Source organism: Cupressus sempervirens, chromosome 8 (genome assembly GCF_028749045.1).
Source record: "Cupressus sempervirens isolate cs-2001-9-10 chromosome 8, ASM2874904v1, whole genome shotgun sequence".
Taxonomy (NCBI): Eukaryota; Viridiplantae; Streptophyta; class Pinopsida; order Cupressales; family Cupressaceae; genus Cupressus; species Cupressus sempervirens.
In genome coordinates, this window is record NC_143125.1 from 48,248,334 (window position 1) to 48,275,140 (window position 26,807).

At 36.4% G+C, this 26,807-nt stretch overlaps 1 protein-coding gene across 2 annotated transcripts in view; it reads left to right on the forward strand.

Annotated features, from left to right (window-relative positions):
- The window catches only part of SOS1 (sodium proton exchanger, putative (NHX7) (SOS1)), a 299,664-nt gene extending 279,482 nt beyond the window's left edge, over nt 1-20,182 (forward strand). For both annotated transcript variants that reach the window (XM_089796759.1, XM_089796760.1), the window contains exons 22-24: nt 6,637-6,892; nt 18,738-19,045; nt 19,427-20,182. In XM_089796759.1, the coding sequence (XP_089652885.1) occupies nt 6,637-6,892; nt 18,738-19,045; nt 19,427-19,780 (918 nt within the window). In that variant the 3' untranslated portion in view covers nt 19,781-20,182. The remainder of the gene's footprint in view (nt 1-6,636; nt 6,893-18,737; nt 19,046-19,426) is intronic.
- The last annotated feature ends 6,625 nt before the right edge of the window (nt 20,183-26,807 follow it).

Sequence of the window (26,807 nt, forward strand, 5' to 3'; positions counted from 1 at the left end):
CATAACTCATCGCAAGCTCTAGTCAGCTGAGGTTCAACCCTTTTTGGAACTTCTAAAGCTTTCAAAATTGAGTTCAAAGTTATTATACCCTATTGCCAATACCAAAAAATTTCAATAACTTCACAAATAGACTTGATCTTGCAATGAGACTTTATTGGCAGCCTGGTATATCTAAAATGAACCTCCATGGAAGAGATTAAAACATTTTGAGCTCAAATCGCCAAATTACTATGGATAGTAAGCTTCCAAAAATAACAATTCTGTACTGAGGTAGCCCTTTTTGACAATGACAAAAAAAATTATTTGGGGGATGCAAGATTGTCCTTACACCCTGGATGCTCTTGCATCAACATAAACCATTAAGCATCCTATAGCAGCATGAAGACTAAAAAATGATGATGTAATAGAAGTCATGTCTTGTCAGGCACTTATATTATTTTCATCATGTATTTGTAAAATGTAATTGACATATTACTTGTGATAGAAAAACAAGATGTAATTGCATGTGATAGTATCATATGCAAAGTTATAATATGTAATGAAGTTGCAACTGCATTAGGCATGCAACTTTGAATAAGTCAAAGTTATTTAGGAGGTTTTTTTGAATAAGTCAAGGTGGTTGAGGGTTTCCCCTTTTCTCTCCACCTGTCTCTCTCTCTTCTTTTCCTATATATAGGAGGGAGCTCATTTTAAATATTCATTTTTTGGCATGGCAAGAAAATTCTACCAATTTGTATTGTGCATTCTAAGACTTTGTGCTTGGATGTAAATCTAAATGTTTTCAATAAAAGAGCAAGATTGTTTTGAGACTTTGTGCCAATTCAAACTTGAGTTAATTGTGTGTTTTAACACTTCGATTCAAGAGGGGTTTGGATTCAACTGTGTCATTTTTAACTATTGAAGACATTGTGCTGCAAAAGGGAAAATTGTGGTAGATAGTAGTGGCTGCAATTACTTAGAGCTAAAGACTTTGGGCTTCAGTTGTAAGTGTATCCAGTAAGAGACTTTGTGCCTTACTAGCTATTTTTCTTGAATCCTCATGAAACAAGCACACAAGACTTTGGGTTTCTATTTTTGTTTCACTAAATATAAAAAGGTAAATTGCTGCCTTGGTATTGTTCTTACGTCAATTCCAGAGTCAGGGTATTATTGTAGCAATTAGACACTTTTTATTAAGTTAGAAGGTAGCAGTTGTATGCAAATCATTCCTGAAAAAAGAAGAATTGATTAAGAAGCTCATCATTTTTGTAATTTCAATTAAGTTCCTATTGAAGCCACCTAAGGTAAGAGGGAGCCTCCCTTATTGTTAAGAGGAGAGAGAAATCTCATAAGATGTTGCGTAAAGTCATAATTTTGTAAATTGTGGTCATAATGAGTTACAAATTTTTTAACTAGCAGCGAAATTGCTTTTATCCTCATCAACAATAATTATTGAAAACAAATAACAAAAGAGACAATGGAAATGCTAAACCCATACCTAACTTGTAAGCAAGGTTGTCAACTTTAGACTGACAATCCTCAATGGGCATAAGAACACCAATGCATAGGATATCCATTTTTTATTGTCTTTTTGTTCAACGCATGGTAGTCCACACACATGCGCATCGTCCCATCATTTTTAACCAATACTACTGATGAGGCAAAAGGGCTAGAGCTAAGACAGATCCATCCTTTGTCAAGTATTTCCTGAATCATCTTTTCGATCTCATCTTTGAATTTCTTGGGATGGTGGTAGGGTGTGGTTATGACTGGCATGGCGCTTGCTTCCAATTCGATAGTATATTCAAACCCACAATGGGGAGGTATGCCAAGAAGAATGTCTATAAAAACTTTATCATGAGTACTTAAAATATTTTGAAGATCGTCATCCTGATGAGGTGTCCATTGTCCATTTACGGCTTCTGTCGAAACAAAATAGTGTGTAGCCCAAGCAATGTCATCATGCCGAAAGATTGCCTCCATCCGATGTGCTAAAACTTCCTTTGGTCTTTCATTGGCCATTTCGCAGAGAACAACCTTCTTCCCATCGACAACAGAAGTGAAATCTATTCTTTTGAAGCTCTGAGTATATTCATCAAGTGTCTTTATTCACTGTATGCCCAAAATAACCTCTATATCATCTAGGTCCACTATAAAGAAATCCTCTATCGCAGTGTGGTTAGCCATGGTGATACTTTGTTGGGAAACAAGGTGTGTACAGGGTAGAAGGGTCCCTCCGGCTACCTTGACCTTGAATCCTACGTGCGACTCCATAGGTAGACCCCTTAGTTTCACCAAAGATGAGTTTATGAAGTTTAGAGTGGCTCTGCTATCGAGCATCACCATAACCCTTTGTCTTTGAAGGGTTCCCCATATACAAAACATTGTACACCTCTGGCTCTTAGCTAAGGCGATAGTTCTTTTGCACCGTACCAATCCTATAATTCTCTCCGTACAGTTCAGACTAACCATTTTGGTGTCCTTGTGGGGATGGTTGTCTTTGGAGGGTAGATCTTCTTGTTCATCCTCATCATCGGACACGACTTCAATGTAGTGAATTTTTCCTTTCCAGAGGCACAGATAGTCCCTTGCAGTTGAAACATAGTTTCTTCCTCTAGTAGCTTCATCCAACGACGGCTTCTTCGGCAAAGGTTTATTATCTTTGTCCCTCTGAAACACTGGCAGTTTGGAATGTGAGTACCCTTAAGAGGATGATGTTGATGATGATGCCATACTTTGAGCCTTCTTAATAGCCTCCGACTGGGTGGTAGGATTGAACCTTTTTACCCAACCCTTTAGTGATTCTATCAATCCATCTATGAAGAGCACTATCCGTCTTCTTTCGGAAATGTCTGTGACCAAAACAGAGAGTTTCTGAAATTCTGTAATGTACTGGTCAATCGATCCATTTTGCTTCAATTGTGTCAATTCTTTGAAATTAAGTTCTAGATCTTTACCATCAAATAGATCTATCAATCTCTCAGTGAATTCCATATAGGTATTTATTTGGTCATGCTCCAATGTGATGGTGTCATGATGCCACCATTCATGCGCTACTCCTTCCAAGTGTAATGCCACAAATTTAATTGCTTCTTTGGCATAGGATTCAGTTGGGAGTAAGTATCGGCCTTCATTACCCACACTTGGGTAGATATGGATCCAGATCTGTCAAATGGTGACAAATTTACTTTACTCAACTTCCTTCTGAGATCATCGTTAAAATATCCTTGGTTTCTGCCTTCCAAAAATCTCATTCTCAGTTCTACATAATCTTTGTAGGATATATCTTCCTCAAAATCCACATTCTTCTAGTCTTCTCTCAAATGTTCTTGAACTTCCTCAAAGGTTATCTACTTCCCTCTGTATGGTGCCTCCATTCGTGGGGGGAAAGACAACATGGAAGGTCGAGAACATGCTAGATGAGGGTTTGCATTACCCGACATTGAGTTCATGCTATGACCATTTTGTTCACTAGATATCTTATTGTCTGCCAATTTCTTGAGAGTTTCTTCCATGATTCGCTGATATCATTGATCTATGTCTGATTCCTCGCAAAATCTCTTAGTAGCACCAAGAGTTCGACAATTGTGGGTTCTTGTTCCACTGCCATTCTATCAACTAAATGGGATCTTCTCTTCCCACAGGTTGGTTGGATGGTTAGCTCTGATGCCACTATAATGTTTCATTTATCGTATATCCCTGATAGTCAGTCACAAAACATTGAATGGTCGTACAGAGGAATTGTACAAAGGTCGACTGAAGGAAGGTATGGTCGTACGGTGTTTGGGGAGTTTGTACGGTAAATAGGAGCAGGAGATGTGGGTCATACAGTATTTGATGGGTGGTTGTACAGCAGACGAGGATAGGTCATACAGTATTCAATGCAAAGGGATGTCCACGGAATAGATAGGGAGGTTGTACGGTTAGCACAGAGTCCATACAGTATGGAGGAGATACCTGTGCAGAAGAAATGGAGTGTGTGCATGGTGAGGGGAGAGCACGTACGATGGGATTGTTTTGTAGCTGTATGGCATGGACATGATGGAGTTCGGAGTAGTACAAAGGGGGGGATGATGGCATACGTTCATACGGTGTTACAATAGGAGGATGTACGGTGAGGTTAAGGTGGTCATGGCAAGGGGGGAAAACAAAGGAATTCGGCAAGGTTGTTTGTAATGTAAATAACTTGCAAGAGCCAGAGACCAAAATGATATACACTTGTAACCAAATGGTAATGATATTTTCACATATAAATGATGCTCCGATTTCCCAAATACGAGCCGAGAAATACACAAACGGAATAGGGTGAGGGTTGAATCCCACCGAAACTGCAAGAGCAAGATCTTTCACTTCCAAAATGGCGAACAAGCTAGAACTCCAACAAGAATTCACAGTACAAGAAATTAATCCAAATCGCATACCAACAACTACCTACAAGTTGTGCTTAAATACCCGTCGAAGAGAACCTTTCCAAGGGTGTACAAAGATAGCTGACAGGTACACTTATGTACGGAAACAAAAACAAAAATGGGTCCGAAATAAACTAAATCAATCAGCCCATTAACAAAGGTTTAATTAATATTTTTTTTTATGACAGGAACATTACAAACTGCCAACTCATCTCTTGATGCCACCCATTCCATACTCCTTTATTTCTCCATACAAATCCACTTTATATCTCCCAAGCTCCTTTACCTCTCCTACCAGCGGTCCACCTTATAACTCCCATGATTAACCATTGGTAAACATATCCTAACATGGGGGGCCTTCCATTATGATCATCGTGCGCACCAAGTTAGACTTCACCCTTACCGCAGCCAGTGAGATTTTGCTGACCTAGCACCATGAACAATGTCCATCAATGCCCTTTTGAACTCTCGTCTGCCAAATCCGCCTTTGTATCATGTATTGGCTATTCAATTGTTAATGGGAGCGAGTCAAACACATGACATCCATGTTAACACAGTTTGCAGCAACCGCTGTACTATGGGGTGAACCCCAACACATTATGATGATTTGTGTTTTTTATGTTGGGTCATTTTGTGTGGAGAAAAGACACATCTAACTATACTAGAAATGACGCTTGCATACCTTACCCCCACCAATGATCTTTGTTTTAATTATTGACAAGCATTAGTCTTTAAATTCATGTTAAAGTTTAGCTGCAAAAACATAAAACCTCGTAGATGGATAAAGCACTTTAAGGCTTGAGTTCCTGCCTCTGAGATCAAAAGATGGGTCTAAGTTGTCTCTAAATTCTTTCAAACATTTTTCTTACACCCAAAACCCCTAGAAAGTAATTTATATAATGTGTATAATCTCCAACCTAGTGCACTTTTTTAGATTTTAGAAATAGATTAAATCAAGGAGCTTTGCTTACTAATTTGAAGAGAAGATTTGCTCACTCTATTCTTTTGCCATCAGAAAAGTGGCAAATTAAATTTTTGCATAGGGCCAACATATATGGTGGTAATTTAATTTATGAAGGAGCAAATTAGAATGACAATTCAAGTCCAACTGATTTTATTCACATGCAATAATCCTATTTTCTTATTTTCTTAGCAATGGTCAATCCACTAATTTTATGCTTCTTTTCTTAATGTTTTATTAATACATTTCTTATTTGTGCCATTGTATTCTGGTCAATTATTAATACCTTTAGAGGGTCTGTTGGAGATACTTGATTATAAAATTTATTACAGTAATCCAGTAAATGTGTGAATTGGAAAGATCCCTTGGCTAAAATCACTTAGTAAATCGCTTAAGAAACTTTTTTTTGGTTAATCACAAATAATTGGCCTGCTAGCCAACAATGCGTTACCAATGAGATTCTTAAGTCAGTGCATCCTAAATATTATGATGATGATGTTCCTTCTCCTTACACAATCAATTTAGTTAAATAATTAGTCATGATTATTTGGTGAATCTGTAGTAATTGAGTGGAATTGTGTTGCATAATAACCACTTTGGCAAATATCTTTATCCCTTTCTTTATGAGTGCACAAGGAAGCTGAGTTGTTGCATATTAACCTATATATTTGAAAGGCAATTGGGTTATACTTTCCTCTTTAGACCCCTATTATCCTTAACCTTGATTTAGATGACATGCTCCAAATTCTGAAATTATATTTTCCTTTATTCAACATCTTAGGCATTATTCCTAGTTTTCCGTTGCATGGTATATTGCACAAAAACAAGAGAAATTGAGAACTTAGTAGCTGTCATACAGGGTCATGCAGGTATCCTGCATTCCAAGCCTGGATCAAACTGGTTCTGATTCGGCAGGGATACCTGCAAGATCTGGTATCACAGCTTGGGCAGGGCACATCCTGCACCTGGCCATTCGGCCCGAGTAAGGTTGAGACATACCTTGGCCAAATGGCCCGGCCCAAGGACAGTCCTAGGGAAAACTCAGGAAGACCCTGAAAAAAGAGGAATTTAAAAAATGGATTTAAGGAAAGAAAATCTCTAATTCTAAAAAACACAAACTTTTAAAAGTTTGCCTTTAAACCTAGACACTCTTTTCAAAAAGAAAAATTTAACCTCTGTTATGGCTTCTGTTGAATATATATCTTAACATTTTCAGATGAAATCTTATTCTGTGCATCTTTTAGCATGAACTGTCAAATCTTAAACATTTGTTTGTACTTTTTGCAGGAAAGTGCAATGATTGTTGCAAAACTCATACTGCCTCAGCAATTTGAGGAGATGTCGATGCAAGAGTTGCGAATCCTTGTTTTGGAGAGGTCAACCATTCGCCCATACTTGAGGGGTGAAATGTTCGAAATCCTGCCCTATGATGTTGGCATTGTATTGGAAGGCTTTGTCAAACAAGAAGGGAAGGATGAGATCACCATGGCTCCTGCAGTTTTATTGCCTGTACATAAAGATAGCCGTCTTATAACTAATGCAGGTACTTCTCTGCCTACCTTCTTTGGTCCCTTTCAGTATGCTATTAGTATTTATTATTTACAAGCTTTGATGTTGCTAATGTTCCTATTGAAATGGCTTTAGTGCTGCACGCATTTCACTCATGCTCTAAGCTATTGTGAAAATATTTCCTTCTATTTTTATTGTCCATGGACATTTTCCCATTCACACATTTGCTTTTGCAATTTGTTCAAGCACTTAATAGCTATAACAGACAATGCTTTCTTCATTCTGTTTTCAAACTTTTAGTGACCTATTTCTTATATTTGATTCACATGTGAGATTGAGATTTTACTAATTTCTTGCCTTCAATTTTCTGAAACTTGGATGTACGATTGAAAATATTAAAATGTAACAAATTTTCATCTAGTTGCATGTGTCATCCTGTGACATTGTGTACCTGTTTCCAGGTATACTAGTCTCCTTTGATAAATGTTCTCTTAGCCTTGTGAATACTCCCAATACTGTGAGAAAAGAAGAAGATCCATATGCAAGTTTTCCCTTTCATGGAAATGGCATGGTCCAAAGGAGCTTTTTAAAAGTTGGCATAGAAATGGATTATTGTGAATAAGAAACAACTTATAGTATCTGTCGGGCTTGGTACTTCCAGTATCTACCTTTGGAGTTCAATGCATCAAAATTTGCAGTCTTTTGACTCTCTAATTATTCTCATATGGCTCGAGATTATAAACCTTTTTCTGTTCCTGAAATGTTTGGCAACAAAGAAAAGAGTAGCAAATGCTGCATTACCCAAACTTTAGTCTGATAATATTTTTTATTTCATTTCGGTATAGATTCATAAATTGGATACACATGATTTAGCTTTCGTACTTTAGTATGAATTCCAATGAACATGGTAGCATACATATTTTCCATTGATGATATCCTGTACACCTAAAATAATCATATTCCATGACAACTAGAAATGTGAAAGAAATCTAAATGATTGACCACTTGAACAAAAATATGAATCCATTATCATTTTCGGACATAATTGGGTCTCCTGCTTGAAGTAATGGACTAACTGTGATAACCCCAACCAGTTGTAACTTCGTGAAACACCAAATTCTTCTCTAATTCAGTTGTTTGACATTTCATCAAACATTTTGCAAGCAAGCTCTGATACCACTGTAATAACCCTTGTCAATTTGAACCTCAACTTGTTGATTTGTAGGTCAAGGAAAATTGTCAAACACTTCCAATACGATCTCTATGCTTGCTGTTTCTGAGTTTCAGACTGATTATGCTTGCTTCAAATGATATCAAAGGGAATCTAAAAGTCTATAATTGATAATTACTATATCTAAGAAAAGAACTCAATGCATATAGATGAATTCTAAATGAAAAATGTGCATTTTCAGCCAATTGGTATTTTGTCAAATACTTGCCATGCATACTATTATGTCAATCATGGAAGTTATAAATATGCACATTACATCAAATATATAGACTTACAACTTATCACTCCTTTAGTGAGATATTTTCTAATTCAATACTTAACATAATATTCCAAGGCTCTTGGCTTTGCAACCCCAAAAAAAATTGAGTAGAAATGACATTATAAATTTGATATAAAATATGCATCTACAGCTACTTATGACAGCCACCTTTACAATGCCAAAAGACCAATTTAAATGATGCAAATTGATTGTAGAACCCGATATACAAATTGCCGAATGAAGGAGATGAAATTGCAATCATAATCAAGCCAAGAACTGTAGCACGAGTACTGTTCACGGCACTGTAGCAGCCAGCAATAAACTTATCAAATTGATTGTAGAACCTGATATACAAATTGCCGAATGAAGGAGATGAAATTGCAATCATAATCAAGCTAAGTACTGTAGCACGGGTACTGTTCACATCACTATTCACGGCACTGTAGCAGCCAGCAATAAATGTATTCTCCAATTTAAGCACAAATAAAACTCTAGAATGAAGCCCTCCTGAATGCCAAATTCAGTGGATATTTCACCACCTCAAATGGTTGCAACACTGAAGAATTGACGCTCTCCAATGGCTAACTGAAATTGGAAACCCTTAGTTTCTTCTCCCAAGTTCATATCAAATGCAATTGACAATAATCGGATGCCTAACAATGAAGCTCCCGCCTTTATTTATTCTTTTCCTTTACCCTTCTAGAAGGAAATAAAATACTATTTAATTGCATTGTTTAGAAGCTTCCCCCTTTCCAATACAATAATTAGTTGTGCTTCTAGAAAATGCACTCTCTAGAAGCTTCCCCCTTTCCAATACAATAATTAGTTGTGCTTCTAGAAAATTAAATTAATTAAATATAAAGTCACCTTTAGATTTATTATTTTATTGACTTTAGTTTATTTCTTCTTATTTCTCCACTTAGCCTTTGGAGAATGAAAAGCTAAGAATTCCATTCAGGGTCTAAAAGATGGGGGACATTAAACTAACAATCTTTGAAAAAGTTAGAATGTGCTGCTTACCACAAGAGTTGGTAAATATTTATAAATAATTTCCCTACCTTCAGTGGGATGTTATTCATGCTTTAATTCCTAAACTTATTATTTTGTTCACCAAAGTACCGTGCAGTGTTACCAAACATCAATTCAATCCAATTGTATCACATGCACATATTTTCTCTAATTGAAAACTATAGCAACGACTAAATGAATCTGCCTTGTCATCATGAAACTACATTAGATGAACCAAAATGATGTGACAACCAATCTTGCTCTAAAACCCAAAATTGTTCAAGGTCTCCACCAAGTCATTCACTTGACCAAATAGGGTTTCTATATACCCTATGCCTCTGAGGATTCTAACCAATAGATCCTACTCCTTCAATTGGAGCACATCAATTAGATAGTACAAGCTTACTCATTAACTCCCATGAACACACATAGACCCAATGCTCATTGGATCTTCCCACATGATCAAATGGACACCTAGGTAAGCCTTAGGTCCCTCTCCAAGATTCCAAATCCAAAACAATATCACAACCCTAATCGAGTTCCAATCCACAAGGTTAAATGCATTCAAATACTACAAAAAGGCTACAAGGATTAGCCCTCCAAATACACTAAAACTAGGATATCTTGCAAAACTCCTTAACAAATATCCAAAAAAACTACCATTCCCAATACCCTTTTCAGAGTTCTTGGAGATTTTGAAAGACTTGGGTTTCCAACTTGTCTGTACTATAAGGGCACAATTTTAGTCTTGAATTAAGGGTTTCAAGGGTTTACATGCTGTCTAATACAAAAACTTGTTTTGCATTCCTCAGGGTACACACTAAAGCTTCTCCTCAGGATTGGGGCTAGTCCACAACACCATCTAACTCTCCACATGCTTGGATTGAAGTATCAGCACATTCAATCCTCTCCATAGCTCTTTCTCTGCTCTGTGATCCCTAACCAAGTAGGAATGACTTGCCTAGGGCATCAGCTTAAAAATCATTGTTGTGTTTTCCATGGGCCAATCTCTGTTGTACATAGAGTACATGGAGTCTAGTTCCAAATCCCAAGAAACCATACAATGCCAACAGTGAGAAGTGGCCCTAGGACTCCATCCTGCACTCACACCTTTGTTCAAACCAGCACACTGGCAAATACCAAGATAATTATTCTAAGTACTCCAAACTCTATAAAATGACAAACAGACTATGTACAGAACTGCAAAACAATTACTACTAACACTTCCAACACAAAAGATACTGAATCTAATCCGTACACATGCCAAGAACACTCAAAAACAAGAAACTACTATTCATATCCTGTTGTCTAGGTTGTACAGTGTAATAACTCAATTCTCCAACCCCATGCTTAGGTTGAGAATGGACTTATAAAGGTTTCCCATGAGTGCTCCCAACTGTTTTAGACAATCGGAAGGCTCTAACTAAAAAGTTGCTCTGTTTGCAAGATATTGTCAAAAAGTTGTCAATGACAACTTTTGCAAATTTGAGCATTTTTTGCTATTTTTAGCATTTTCTTCCCAAACTTGCTCCAATTGATAACAAACTATGCAAAAGGCCTTAAATGGTTACTAAAGATCCAATAAGGTCCTTAAAACACTTGAACTTTTTTAGCTAACAAAACCCAAAAATGCTCTATAAAGCCCAAATGAGCAAGTTTGAGCAACTATGAGCAAGATTGCCTACACAACTTAACTTAGGACTAAACTAGCCCTATTATTAAACTAGTGGTATGGCTAGTACCACTACAAGCAAAAACCTCATAGGGAACCCTAGGTCTTCCTTAGCCCTCCTAGGTGCCCCTACACCATACTCCCCCAGAGGAAAAAAGTCATGTCACTCCTATGGACAGTATGTCTTTATTGATTCCCAATTTCTTGAAGTCTTCTTCAGCAATCCATGTGGCTTTTGAATTTGGCCTGGTCTTCCATTTCAAGAGATGCTCCATGTATACCCTGTTTCTAGTAGTCTTCTTGACTCTGGAATCTAGTTAATATTTTGCAAGGCCCTACCCTCTTCATCTATAGCTTGGTAGGCACACCTTTTTGTAGCCTTGCTCTGTTCAAATGGACCATAACATAGTCACCACCAGCAAATTGAACAGCTTTCCTCTTTTCATCCACTTTGGCTTTGAGTTTTTGAGTGTTAGCCTGGATGGTCTTCTTGACTTGCTCTTGAATCTCCTTCATGGTTTGAACAAAGTCTTCAGCTTGACCACTTCTCTGATCCATGTCTCCAAGATTCCTCATTCACATACACCCCTTGGATGCATTCCATAAACAATCTCAAAAGGACTCTTGCCAGTAGTCCTATTCCTGTTATCATTATAGGCATATTCTACTTGTGAGTTGATAACATCCCAAATTTGACCATATTCTTTCGTTAGGCACTTTAGAAGGTTACCTAGGGTCCTATTAACCACCTCAATTTGACCATCAGTTTGGAGATGGTAAGCTTAACCTAAAGACATTTGTGCCAATCTCTCTCCACAAGGTTTTCCAAAAGTGGCTCATGAATTTTACATCCTTGTCTAACATTATGCTTAATGGAAGTCCATGAATCCTCACAACCTCTTTGAAAAACGGATGGGCAATATGACTTGCATCATTAGTTGTCCTACATGAGATGAAATTCCCCATTTTACTAAATCTTTCAACAACATAAATGTTATCATACCCTTGCTTGGTCTTGGGCAAACCTACAATAAAATCCATACTTACACAATCCCATGGCCTGTTAGGAATTCGTAAAGGCTGATAAAGACCTGCGATGCTCATTCCTCCTTTGGCTTTCATGCATACCACACATTGCTCCACAACTTAGTTACATCCTTCACTAGTTTGGGCCAATAATAGAACCTTTGCACCAGTTCTATCGTTTTACTCACACCAAAGTGTCCACTTAGGCTGCCATTGTGTTTCTCCTGTATTAGGTACTCTCTCATTGAACCCCTTGTCACACACAACTGGTTACCCTTGAATAACAATCCATTTTGCAAAGTATACTCTAAAAATTTGCTATGAAAATGATTCTTCAAATCAATGCATACCTTGTAGGCTTCAGCAAAGTCCTCATCTTCCTTGTAGAGGTTCTTAAAGCTTTTTATCCCAATGATATGGAGTTGAATCTCTTGAACTGTCATGACCCTTCTACTTAGTGCATCTGCCACTTTGTTCAACTGCCCTTTCTTGTGCTTGATTGTGAAGGTGAAGGCCTGCAAGTACTCTATCCACTTCAAATGTATGTTGCTCAACTTCTCTTGAGTGTTGATGTAGCTAAGAGCTTGATTATATGTAAACACAACAAATTCTTTGGGCAACAAATAGTGTCTCCACTTTCTAAGACACTGAACTAAGGCATAGAGCTCTAAGTCATAGGATGAATACTTCTTCTTAGCCTCATTAAATTTCTTACTATAGAAGGCTATTGGCCTACCTTCTTGACTCAAAACCCCACCTACTGCTAAGCCACTTGCATCACATTCTAGGGTGAACAGTTTTTCAAACCTAAGGAGTTGTGGGATAGGTTGGGTAGCTACTTGTTTCTTCAACATGTCAAATGACTTCTCAGCTTCTAAAGTTCACTTAAACTTAGACTTGACTCCACCCTTTATAGTATCACTCAAAAGTGCACAAATACCACTAAAATTCCTAATGAATTTCCTATAGAATTGGGATAGTCCATGAAAACTTCTTACCTCAGTAGATGTGGTAGGTGTTGACCAATTTAGTATAGCAGTAACCTTCTCCTTGTCCATCTTCAAAGATCCTTTGGATACCACAAAGCCCAAATACACTAATTCTTGCTTGAAAAAGTCACACTTTTCAAGGTTGATGGCTAGCTTCTCTTCATGAAATCCCTTCAAAACTGTCTCTACATGCTTGATATGGTCCTCCTTAGTCTTGTTGTAGATGAGTATGTCAACTAAGTACACCACAAATCTACTTGTGAAGTCCTTAAGAACTTCATTCATGAGTCTCATGAATGTGCTAGGAGCATTGGAAAGACCAAATGGTATCACAAGCCATTCATAAAGACCATCAGTAGTCTTAAATGTCGTGTTCCATTCATCTCCCTCCTTTCTCCTGATTTGGTGATAACCACTCTTCAAGTCCAACTTGGTGAAATACATGGCACACCTCCAAGAAAATCCATAAGGTCTTCAATTCTTGGTATGGGAAACCTATACCTGATTTTAATTTGGTTAATAGCCCTTGAATCAATGCACAACCTCCGTTTTCCTCCCTTTTTGGATGCCAATACCACAAGGACTGCACATGGGCTTATGCTCTTTTGGATTAGACCTTGGTCTAACAATTCTTGAACTTGTCTTGCCAGTTCCAAGTTTTGGTTTGGAGTGAGCTTGTAAGTTGTTTTATTTGGCAAGGAGGTACCTGGAACAAAATCAATTTGATGTCCTATAACTCTCCTAGGAGGTAGGGTAGTTGGAGTACCATCACTGACTATGTTCTTGTACTTTTCAAGCAAAGTTTGGACTTCAACTAGGAAGGGTTCTTTGACTAGTTTGTCTTCATTTGTGGACTTCAATATCACTGCATATCCTTGACTTTCCTCATGTTTGAGGTCCTTCACAAACTCTTTTTCACTACATAACAGTACACTAGGTACCTTAGACTGTGATTCCTCCCCTTCCAACAAAGACTGAATTTTAAAGGTCTTACCTCCCTTTTTGAAGGTTATGGCATTACCCCTGCCATCATACACAACCTCCCTATCAAATTGCCAAGGTCTACCTAGCAAAAGATGGCAAGCATCAATGGGAAAATGTAATGTCCCCATTTTTTCAGGCTCTTGGGATTAGCCTATCATGTGACCCTTGTAGGCTAATGAGGATGGACAGAGGATCTCTTTCAGTGGGCATCTACTTCAGGATTCAATATCCTATGGTTTGGCTTTCGTTTGGCGTCATTCGGACTTCATTTGCTATAGTTTTGCCATGTTTACTATTTATAGTAAGTTTGATATTGATCGAGAAGGATCCTTTCTATTTTTGGAAAGTGCATTTGGTCACATGGGGAAATAATAGGTATGACTCCTATTTCAGACAACATATTAAAAGGATAAGTATTTTGAGAGTTATTATTATTTTGGTGGCCAAATTATTATTAAATCATTAAATGGCTTATTATAAAGTTATAATTTAACTTTATAATTTCACTTAAGTTGAGGGTTGAGTCATCATGGGAAGGGGCCATTTATTTAATTAATTCATGGAAGCCTAAGCCAAGGTATTAATTTAAAGTATTGGAGTAAATGAATTATTAGAAAGAAAAGTATATCATTTTATTCCACATTGGTAAGAATTGTGTTTGAGCTCTCATAAGAAAGAATAAAAAGGTACTTGAGAGCTCATTCTAAGATATCCATTGTTCATTTGATGAAAATTTATTAAGTTTCTTGGCTGTGGGAAATGGCTAGGGTTTGAGGACTGATTCCTCTCTTGGCCATTTGAATCATCACTGATTGATGATGAATTTTGCAAACTGAATTCTCAAAATACTATTCTGATTTTGTGGATGCAAATTTGGTGTTGTTGTATACCAAATTTGAAGAGAACTATTAAATTGAAGCTATTACAGAGGCTGCAATATAATTTTGGAAATTGGCGAGGACTCAAGGTGTTGTGTTTTTTATTTTGGAGAAGATTCAGTAATTCTGGGCTGCATATCAGATTTGAAAGAGCTGCGTCACTTTTTAATGGCTGCGTGACTAGCATTAGAGGTTGCGTTTTTTTTCTTCCTAGAAGCCCACGCAAATGTGGGAGGGTTTTGTGAACTCTTAACAGTTAGTGCGCATTCATGGAGGTTTGCGTCTCATTCTAGTTGGGTTCGTAATTTGAAAAAAAAGGTGCTCATTTAATATATTTAATTGTTGTGTTATATGACAATTGAAATTAGAATAAATTTGATAATTGTGATCATTTCCAGCTAAGTGTTGAATTTTAAAATAAATTGTTATCTTTATTATTCAATTCTGGACAAAATTCAACAAGTTAATTTTTATTAAAAGTGAAACAGAAGACTTTTAGCAAGTGAATTCAGAAATTAATAATTACTTCAGAAGAGAGCCAAGCAGGCTCATTATAGAAAAACGTCACACAATAATCTGTCCTTGTAAACTACAATAGAAAAATCCACCCACGCCTACTCATTAACTAAGATGCTTTGTCCTTTGTTAAGCCAAGTGACCTTGTAGGGGTTTTCATGAGGAATCTTCTACAATTTCAACTTAGTAATAGCCTCCTCTGATATCACATTATCAGTGGACCCTGAATCCACCACCACTTTGCATACTTTTCGTAGAATTTTGCATTTTATCCTAAATAAAGCTCTTCTATGCTTAGGCTCATCAAGAGCAGGTTGTTTGATCAACACCCTTCTAAACATCAAATTCTCTCCCTTCTCAGATTCAATACGATCCACTTCAGAGTAATTGCTACAGTCCTCTTGAGCATATGCTATACTCTTGTTAGGGTTAGACGAAGAAGGTTTTTCGGGACACCTATAAGTAGGGTGGCCTAATTGACCACAATTATAGCATTTCATGGTGGAAAAATAAGAGCTACTTCTGCCTGATCCTCCACCTTTGTTTGAACCTCCTTGATTACGTCTACCCCTATTATAACCACCTCTTGAGGAGTTGTCACTAGTTTTCTCTGTGAGCTTGTTCTTACCTTGATTCTTTTGCTCATTACCTCTACCTTGGTAGCCTCCTCTTTGTCCTCTCTAATTTCTGTCTTTGAAGTTGGAATCCCCTTTTCTTTTTGTTCTTTTCCTCGACCTTCAGAGCTAGTTGATGGCATCTTTGGACAATGGTAGGTGCCCACAAACTAAGCTCCTCCTATATATTCCACTTCAAACCACTTAAATATCTAGCCACCTTGATTGGCTCCTCTTCTTGCTTCGTGGATCTTAGACATAGCCTCTAGAATTCCTTAGTATAAGAGGTTACATCCAAGTCTTTTTGCTTCAGTCCTTGTCTCCTTTCGTAGAGTTGGATCTCAAGGTCATCAGGTAGGAATTTCTCCTTCACTTTAGTGACCATAGCATTCCAATTAGCTATAGGTGTCTTACCCATGCTGACTCTCTCATCTTGCACATATTTCCACCATGTTAGAGTTGAGCCTCTAAGCCTTTGACTTAGCCACTTTAACCTTTTGTGCCTCTAATACCCCTTCACACTCAAAATGGCTCTCCATGCCATCTATCCAATCCATAATTGCATCAATGTCCATCTTTCCACTGAAAAGTGGCATGCCTTCCAAAGCTTTTCCTCCTAGGGCTTTGATAGCCTTCAAGAAGGGCTCTTCATTCAAGACAAGGTCAGGTTCAGGTACAACATCCTCTTCTGCTACCTTTTTACCCTTTTCATTTTCCTTTTCTTCCTTCCTCCTGGCTGCATCAGCAATTGCATCCAATTTCACCTTCACCTATGCTAAGGTTTCTTCAATAACTTTGTTCTTCTCCTTGTGCTCATCAACTTCCTTGCCTAGTTCTGCATTAATCACCATACTGGTTTCACCCACTAATTCTCCAATAGCTGCAGACGTCCACCACTTTTCCCAAGTCTTTAACTTGTTTTGATACCACTCTGATGTGACAACCAATCTTGCTCTAAAAGCTCAAATTCATCTGGGTCTCCACCAAGTCATTCACTTGATCAAATACACTCTATGCCTCTAAGGATTCTAACCAATAGATCATACTCCTTCAATAGTACAAGCTTACTCATTAACTCCCATGAACAAGCATAGCCCCAATGCTCATTGGATCTTCCCACATGATTAAATGGACACCTAGGTAAGCCTTAGGTTCCACTCCAAGATTCCAAACCCAAAACAATATCACAACCCTAATTGAGTTCCAATCCACAAGGTTAAATGCATTCAAATGCTACAAAAAGGCTACAAGGATTAGCCCTCCAAATACACTAAAACTAGGATATCTTGCAAAACTCCTCAACAAGTATCCAAACAAACTACCATTCCCAATACCCTTTTCAGAGTTCTTCGAGATTTTGAAAGTCTTGGGTTTCCAACTTGTTTGTACTGTTTGGGCACAATTTTAGTCTTGAATTAAGGGTTTCAAAGGTTTACATGCTGTCTGATACGAAAACTTATTTTGCATTCATTGAAGTACACACCAAAGCTTCTCCTCAGGATTGGGGCTAGTCCACAACACCTTCTAACTCTCCACATGCTTGGATTGAAGTATTAGCACATTCAATCCTCTCCATAGCTCTTTCTCTGCTCTATGATCCCTAACCAAGTAGGAATGACTTGCCTAGGGCATCAAACTTAAAAATCATTGTTGTGCTTTCCATGGGCCCAATCTCTATTGTACATGGAGTACATGGAGTCTAGTTCCAAATCCCAAGAAACTGTACAATGCCAATGGTGGGAAGTGGCCCTAGGACTCCATCCTGCACTCACACCTCTGTTCAGACCAGCAAACTTGTGAATACCAAGATAAATATCCTAAGCACTCCAAACTCTATAAAATAACAAACAAACTATGTACAGAACTGCAAAACAATTACTACTAACACTTCCAACACAAAAAATACTGAATTTAATCCGTACACATGCCAAGAACACTCAAAAACAAGAAACCGCTATTCATATCTTGCTGTCTAGGCTGTATAGTGTAATAACTCAATTCTCCAACCCCATGCTTAGGTTGAGAATGGCCTTATAAAGGCTTCACATGAGCACTCCCAACTGTTTCAGACAGTTGGAAAGCTCTAACTAAAAAGTTGCTCTATTTGCAAGAAATTGTCAAAAAGTTGTCAATGACAACTTTTGCAAGTTTGAGCATTTTTTTTGCAATTTTTAATATCTGCTTCCCAAACTTGCTCCAATTGATATCAAACTATGCAAAAGGCCTTAAATGGTTAACACCCAATAAGGTCCTTAAAACACTTACCTGACCTTTTTAAGCCACCAAAACCCAAAAATGCTCTATAAAGCCCAAATGAGCAATTTTGAGCAACTATGAGCAGCATTGCCTACACAACTTAACTTAGGACTAAATTATGGCTAGTACTGCTACAAGCCAAAACCTCATAGGGAACCCTAAGTCTTCCTTTGCCCACCTAGGTGGCCCTGCACCACAAAATGAGGATAGCGATGACAATATGCAAATAGGAAAAATGGTATTGTCACAAAATACTGCTTATTACCTTCTGGGATTTACAATTTTTAAATCTATACTAACATATTGGAGCTGTGGCAACAATGCAAATGAATTCCTAGATTTAAGTTCTGAATTGCAAGCCTTTGTTTTAATTTCCTTGACTGTTTTATTTGTTTGGTTGGACTACCATTCTAGAAATAAGATGTTGACGGCATCAATTCTTACAGGTAGCAGGCAGTCCATTACAGCCCACCATGGAGAATGGTTTGAAGCAGATACCCGCTCGAGGATTATTATTTTTGATATGTCAGTTCATAACATGAGCCACCGTACCAGATCTTCTGCTTCAATTCTATCTCGCAGCATACGAGTTCCAGGCCGCCTTAGCTATGAACATGAAGGTCTTGTATCCTGGCCTGAGAAACCGCTTATGTCAAGGAAGCCTGAACAGACTGCAGTTACAAGATACCCTTCAGATCCTGGATGTAGACGACTGTCTGAAAAAGCAATGGAGCTGAGTATGTTTGGTAGTATGGTAAGTCTCTGATGACTTAAATTTTAAATGACAAAATTAGAATTGAGATTTCCATCAATTTTAAAGAGCGTTAACAAAAAAATTCTATGATTTGGTGAATCTTCAATCAAATATGGCATATATATTTTGTAATATAATAATAATTGGGAAACAAAATGGGAATTACTGTGGCTATGTCGAAATATTGACGGATATGGTCAAAACATTACAAATATTTGTGAAAAGCTTGGCTAGTATTTGAATGAATTTTAAAGAACTGTCAAAATTCATAAGGAGAAGCTTGTTTATAGTGAAAAAAAAGGTGTTCAGTGATGAACCATATCAGATAGTATATTAGTTTTTGATTTTTTTTAAATGAATAAAGTTTCTTTACTTGGATAGGTAACTGGGAAGAAGTACACTGGGCGAGGAGGAAGGTCTCTGAGGGTGCCATGGGGCACAGCACTACGAAGCGGCAATTCATATCCATCGGGGAAATCCCAAATCAGAAAGTTTTTTTCTTCGACAGCACTCCTCTCTGTTCAGTCACAAAATGGACCTGCAATGCGAAGAAGGATGAAAAGTGAAGGTTGTCTCCGTAGCGCTAGTGCTGGCCCCTCAAATATACCACCTCGATTGGGAGCTGTTACAAGAAAGCCAGCAGATGATTCAAGTGAAGGGTCAGATGCAGAAGATGAATACATTGTGCGAATCGACTCCCCAAGTAACCTTTTCCATAATCAGGTCTCCCGTTAGATTACTTTGTACAACATATGCGACTTAATTGCTCTTACAGTACCTTAGAATTGGAGCCTTGACCTTCACCAACCCAAAAAGAAATGAGCTTTCATGTATATTGAATAAAAGTTGCCTTTTAAGAATAATATGGAGATGGTATCAGGTAGCATATGAACTTGACCCCTCACTGCCTCAAGTAAAAATTCAATAATAAGTCTTGGTTGGGAACCTGCAAGCATAATAGACAGATGAGTTGATATGTTAGGCATGCAGAAAAATAAATATATAAAATTTTCAAGCTTGTGTTTGATAGCGGGAAAAAACGAGGGCTTGAACAATTAATTTTGCCGTTCTTGGCAGATCTATATCTGTAGAAAATCAGATGCGTTAAATTGGAAAGTTGTTCATGTTTTTACAAAATTGAACTAACAAGTGCAGCCTATCGAGAATGAATCTATAGATAAATGGTTTTTTTAATTTCAATCATTAAAATCTCTCCACGTCGTTATAAACTTTTTCAAAAATCTCTCCGGGTCATTAAAATCTTTTTCAATCAGTTGCTGTTTCCAATCTCTTGTTGTATTTATTGCAATTACTTGCTCATAATTTTTGATTAATTTTTATTTCCACCAATCAAAACGTAATTATTTTAATGTTAATTTTGAATTTTTGAATTTTCTAATGGTTAGATGCTTTTCATTTCTGGTATGTGTAATTAATCTTTTAAGAGTAAGGTAGAAATAGTAATATTATTTTGATTAAATTATAGAATGTATTTCAACAAAAACATTTGGGAAAAAAAGCTTAGTATAAAATTAGTATATACAAAATTGAGGTCTTCTTTAGAAACAAATAATAATGTGATGGACATGTAGTTGAAGATAAGTCCAATCTCCCAACCAATAAATTCACACAAGAAAAATAATTCAATATTCAATTTAAAATGAATTCTTTTGTGATATTGTTATACATATAATTATAAATTGTAATAATGTAAAATCTATTGATATATCACAAAATAACATACAAATTCTACCTTTACAAATATACCAATAAAACTTGAAGAAACAAGACCTATACCTTCTTTACTTGTTTCTTCAATTTTGTTCCATTATTATTCTCCTCCTTGAGATCTTGGCAATTGTTTTGTGCTTGTAGAACTTTATACTTTCTAAGGTGACTTCAAATGATTTGGATTTGTGGAGGCCAAATGGAACTAGATAACAATCTAAAGAAGCATACTCTATGGAAAGTGATAATTGTTGGGTAGATATTTTGCAACCAACAATTTTTATAGCTTTTGTTCCAAACAAGAGTATTAGCCACAACATGTGAGACAAGGTCTTTCCTAACTTAAAGGGAAGGCTCCACCATCTCACCATTCCTTGGATCAACTTAAGGTAAGCAAGAAGTTTAGAGATACTTATGAGGGTGTTACCAATATTATTTCATCTTGTTTCATGAAAGAATCCACTTACTTGCAGAGCAAGTAATGGGCAAGATGGATCCCTAGACTATACTTCTATCTTAAAATTGGAAATAGTGATATCGATAAACTCACCAACTCACCGGTTGCATATTGGATTATATCTATGTCTATTTTTTCTACACTATAAGAATGGTTATTAAGCTCACATATTCCTATGCAATTCTTGAAAGATAAATCTCTAGTATTGGGTCACGGATGTTTAGAAGTAGATTATTTCTTAACTCTAAGCCTATAAGTTATTCCCGTTCACGAACATGGAAGTGACTTAATTCTTATAATATGCATGACTGTAAGAGAGCAATACAAACTACAACCACAACTTCCAATTTATATCACTACAATTGCTTTCAAGACGTAGCTTCAATACAAATTGTTTCTCCTACTGACTTTGCTCCAAATACAAATAAGATTAGCATAAAATGAAGATAGCAACACGAATTGCAGGCACAACTTCCAACTTGTACTACCACAATTGTTTGCAAACGTAGCTTTAATAGATGATTATTTACAATGAAAGACACTCCTTTATATAGGCAAAGTAGTGATAGAAAAAAGGAGAAAAGGGTGGGGGAAACTCAACCACCATGAATTTATTGGATTACATAACTGAAGGTACATGTAATGGGTTTACATTCTTGAATGGATTACATGCAACCTATCTTCTGAGCAAAATGATGAAAAATGTTGTAGTTGTCGAGAGTTTTTGTATTTTGAGCCATTGTTCACTTTGATATCTGTGGTGTTGCATCTTGATTCTCTTTGATGAATTACCAGTTATTATTTGAAAACTTGATGTAGTCAAGCTTTTCTTATTTCACAATTGTGAATTCTTTATAATGTCCCCAATTTTTAATAACATATTTTGAATTAGGTTAAAATGGTCCTAAAAATTAAATAATATCACAAGGACTTATTTAATCAAGTGATTTAATTAATAAAGGAACCCAATAACCCCAATTTTATTAATTATTCGTAGGTGTTTGTCATGTCGACATTCTTTTGTAAACCCTCAAGAATTTTCTTCAAAGGGGTATTTAAGTGCGAAATTTAGGAAGTTGTCATAATGTGATTTTAGATTATTTTATCGTATTGTGAATTCCTATGGGAGTTTATTATTGTTCGCCATTTCGGAAGTGGAAGATCTTCCTTGCTTGGCTAGTTCAATTTCAGTAGGATTCAACCCTCACCCTATTTTGATTCTTTGTACTACTTTTCTTAGGATTTGGCACATCTGGAACATTATTTGTGTTGAGAATATATTTCTTTGTCTTAGTGACAAATTGCATACATCTCTCTCCTTGATTTACAAGTCACTATCTAGAAAATTTCATGTAATTGTTTTGTGTTGAGTTGAATCATATCTATATGGTATCATGGGCCTACACAAATTCCCATTTCTAGCTTTGACAACTCCATCTGAATACATATTTTCCCTCTACACAATACTTTATGTCCATCTCCAACACCATATGGCACACAATCCATCACTCACTCCCATTATACGACTTGTTCACCCCACTTGTATGATCGAGCATCATTGTATGGTTGATAGTCACATGAGGTTCCCTTTGGATTGAGATCCCCATTAGACCATGCTTTTCCTTCGAACCAAGATACCCTTCGTCTAAGATTGCCTTAGGATAAAGATCCCCTTCAAACCAAGGTTGCCTTTGGATTCAAATAGCCTTCGCTTTCAGATCGAGATCCCCTTCGTATCGAGATTGCCTTCAAATCGAGATTGCATTCGGGCCAAGATTGCCTTCGGACTAAGATCCCCTTTGGACCAAAATACCTTTCGACCAAGATTTCCCTCAAACAAAGATCCCTTTCAGATCAAGGTTACCCTCAAGTCAAGATAGCTTTTGCCTTTGGGCTAAGATTCCCTTCAAACCGAGATTGTCTTTGGACCAAGCTAGCCTTCAACCAAGATTGCCTTTGGGTCGAGATAGTCATTAGACTAAGATCCCCTTCGAGCCAAGATCACATTTGGGACATTACAGTCCTTTGGATAGAGATCACCCTCGCGCAAAGATTGTCTTCTAAACATTGCATTCTTTTTTGTTAGACTTGCTCGTTCTAAAGTTTTTGGCACTTTGAAGACCTTCTAAATGATGTCCAAATGTAAATTCAAAACAACTTTCCCTTTAGCATCTAGAATTATTTTTTTAAACAAATGTTTGGTGCATTCCCACATGAATTCAAGTTCTAGGGAAGCCATTGAGAAAGTGGAGACCGGTTAAAGATTCCTTCTTTTATTTGAAGAATATCTTCTTGGCGGTATGTCTCTATTCTTTGAAGAAGTTATGACATATCTTGACTTGAAGTGTAATACCCCTCTTATCTTAACAAATATTAATAGGGTTTTGAAGATAGTATAAGTGTGCTTGGACTAGGTTGGAATATAAGGTTACATCTGGTACTTCTTGATTTTACAGGTTTACAAATTCATGCATAGGTAAAACTATAAGATAACATCCCACAGTCTTAACACAAAAGAATGGTACCTATCTACTCAGAAATGGGTAATCAACTAGATTCTTATGTTATTATAAGTTTAGAGTTAGTTCTATTCTTGTCATACACATCCTTTCTTTCTTATGATGTTAGATATTGCTATGTGTTAGACACTTGATCATGTTCTATATAATGCCTTTAAGAGGTTAGATATATGGTTGATCTTTATCATGCTTTATATATTATTCTAAATTCATTATTTATGTTTTCAATACCTTGTTTATAATGTTTTGATTATTATTTGTTATTAAGTTGACCCCAACTAACCCATGATGTCTTGTGTGTGTGTGTGTGTGTGTTTACTCTACTTGATGTGTCTTTTGGGTGAGGGGAGGGAGTTGCAGTCACTTCTTTAGGAGATCTACATGATGTCACACTCCTCCTTCCTTGTATGTCACTGCTCTATGTGTGTGCGTGTGCACACGCGTGCGCACATGTATTTTATCTTGTCGATTGGTGATGTAGGTGTGTGCAGGTATCAAGCACTGACTCCACCCAGATATATAGGTCTAAGTGTGCATCAAAATCCTCAAACTAGTTGTTGTTAAAAAGGAGATGGAACCATGATCCATAAATGCATCCTTATATCCTTAGAAATTTAATAGGAAGTCTGTCACTTAGCCTGGGGCTTATGTTTTTATCATTTCTTTTGATGGTTTGATTGGAAGATTCTAGTCTTTAGAATAATGTGTTCATGATCAGGATATTTGTATTTTTATGTAAATTGTTATATGATATTTGTTTGGTATATTTATAAAAGCATATATGGGTGCACACATATATACCTATCTAAGTATACATTATTGCATAGTTAATGTATTTAAGTATTTGTATATGTTATAAATTGTATGTGAGTGATTTATTTATGCACTTAGATATAAAGGGATATTTAATATAATATAAAAATAAAGAAATTAAAAGGGGTATACTAAAAAACATAAGTATTTAAAAGAGGAGTAATAACATTCATTCAAGAGCAAAAAGTAATATATGTGTTACCCATGTGAAGGAATATGAGACAAAAACATAAATTCAATCATGGGCATCAAACAAAATGGGTTATAAAGCACTAGTGAGGGTATTTACATAATTTTTGGACTATTTATTCATTATATAACCCTAAAATAGTCTTAATTTACCCCTAATATACCTAAACAACTTGTAAGGTGTTAGTTAACTTCATAAACTAAGGCAATTTCGAATTTAGGAGTTACTTTTATTTAAAATGGTGGTGTCTTTTCACCTAAAGGGGTATGAAAGCTATACAAGAACATATATATGTAGTGTAAAATGTAAATATGAAGGGGGAGGATGACAAAAAGGTAGATGAGAGATTGGTTGTGCTTTTTAGGGATATATTTATTAAAAAAAGTTAATGATATGTGAGAGGGTTTATGAGTATAATTCTTCAACGATTTGTAAGTTTATTTCCTTTTGTGGAGAGTTTTATGTCAGAGTTTCAAGGGTTGAGAGAGGTATTTATTATTGTGGGATTTATTCTTTTTCTACCATGGAGGTTTGTGAAATTGGAGTGGGTTTGAATGATGCATCTCAAGTTTGATTTACTTTTATCTTTGTCTCCTTGCTCCTACTATGTTGAATCTTTATAGGACTTGAGATGTGGATTTAACTTATTGATTGCATTATTTCTGATAAAATATAGGTCTATTATATGTTCTCTTGATGTATTATATTTGTACATTCGATTCTCATAGTTATTTAAAGGTTTTGAGCTCCTTTTCGTAAAAATAGGTATGGATTTTCCTATAGTATTTAGCCACTAGTTTTTGGACATATATTATTTTTTGTTAAAGGGTTGTTGATAACTAGAGGAAAGGAGCATTGTATTATGATTTCTTATCTATGCTTTCTTTTACATACTATATCTTTTTATTATAAGTTTTGGAATTATATGTGCTTGATTTAGGGCTTTTTAACTAGTTGACCTCTTACTTGGATTTTCATGCTACCGATTGTTGTTTAAGACACTGGAGGCATATTAAGTTGTTATGTAGTGTATACCATTTGTATTTAGTATTGGAAATTGTTGGAAATATAGATGGAGTAACTAAGGGGGGGGGTGAATCAGTTACCACAAAAACAAATCCATAGATCCCTTAGATGTCTTAAAACTTAATTACTATTGTTACTTGGTAGCCACACAAAAAAATGTTGTAACTTAGTAGATTAACTTGTTACTGATATTTAAGCATTCACAATCATTAACATGTATGCAAAAGAAAATAACATGAACACAAGAGACACTAGATATAACGTGGAAACCAAATATGAGAAAAACCACCAAGCAACTAGCTACCAATTTTCCCTCTTCTAAAGTGAGCCCTATTAGGAGCCAACAATATTAAAGGTTACAAAACACATTGTTAGGTGTGACCTTGTTAGAGGATTTAATCACCCTGTTAGGAGTGGCTTTGCTAGAGGACTTTAAAACAATTCAATAGAACTACCCACCTTGTTAGAAGATTTACAAAATCGCTGTTAGACCAACTCTATTAAGAGATTTAAGAATTACTGCTATAGTGATGAGAAAGTAACAATAAGTGACTTGAATGAGATACAACTGAACTTTGTTGATACAGATCTCTGCTCTGCTTCAATAAATCCTCACTAATCGAATACAACTCTGCTGCTCCTCAAGGATATCTTATCCTTCTTCAAAATTCGCTCACACTTCCTCTTCACAATCAACTCACTTGCATACTCGCTTATTCATACATCCATCCATATATTTGAAATAACAATTTGACCTTTTATTTATACATTACAAATTGTCAAGTCAACTTAATTACAAGTTACATTTACCAATAAACCATACATCAGTCGGCTACAAACATTACATGAAACAAATAAACTTTATTTCCCAAAACAATGAAATCCTTCATTGGCCGACCCTACTTGGTAAATGTTGCTCCAGAAATGATTTCCAGTGTTAACCAAGTGAAGCTCGGTAAACATGGTGAACTCTACAAAATCCTTTGGAGACCAAGTGAACTCGGTAAGAACTAATTTTCCTTTGCTAAT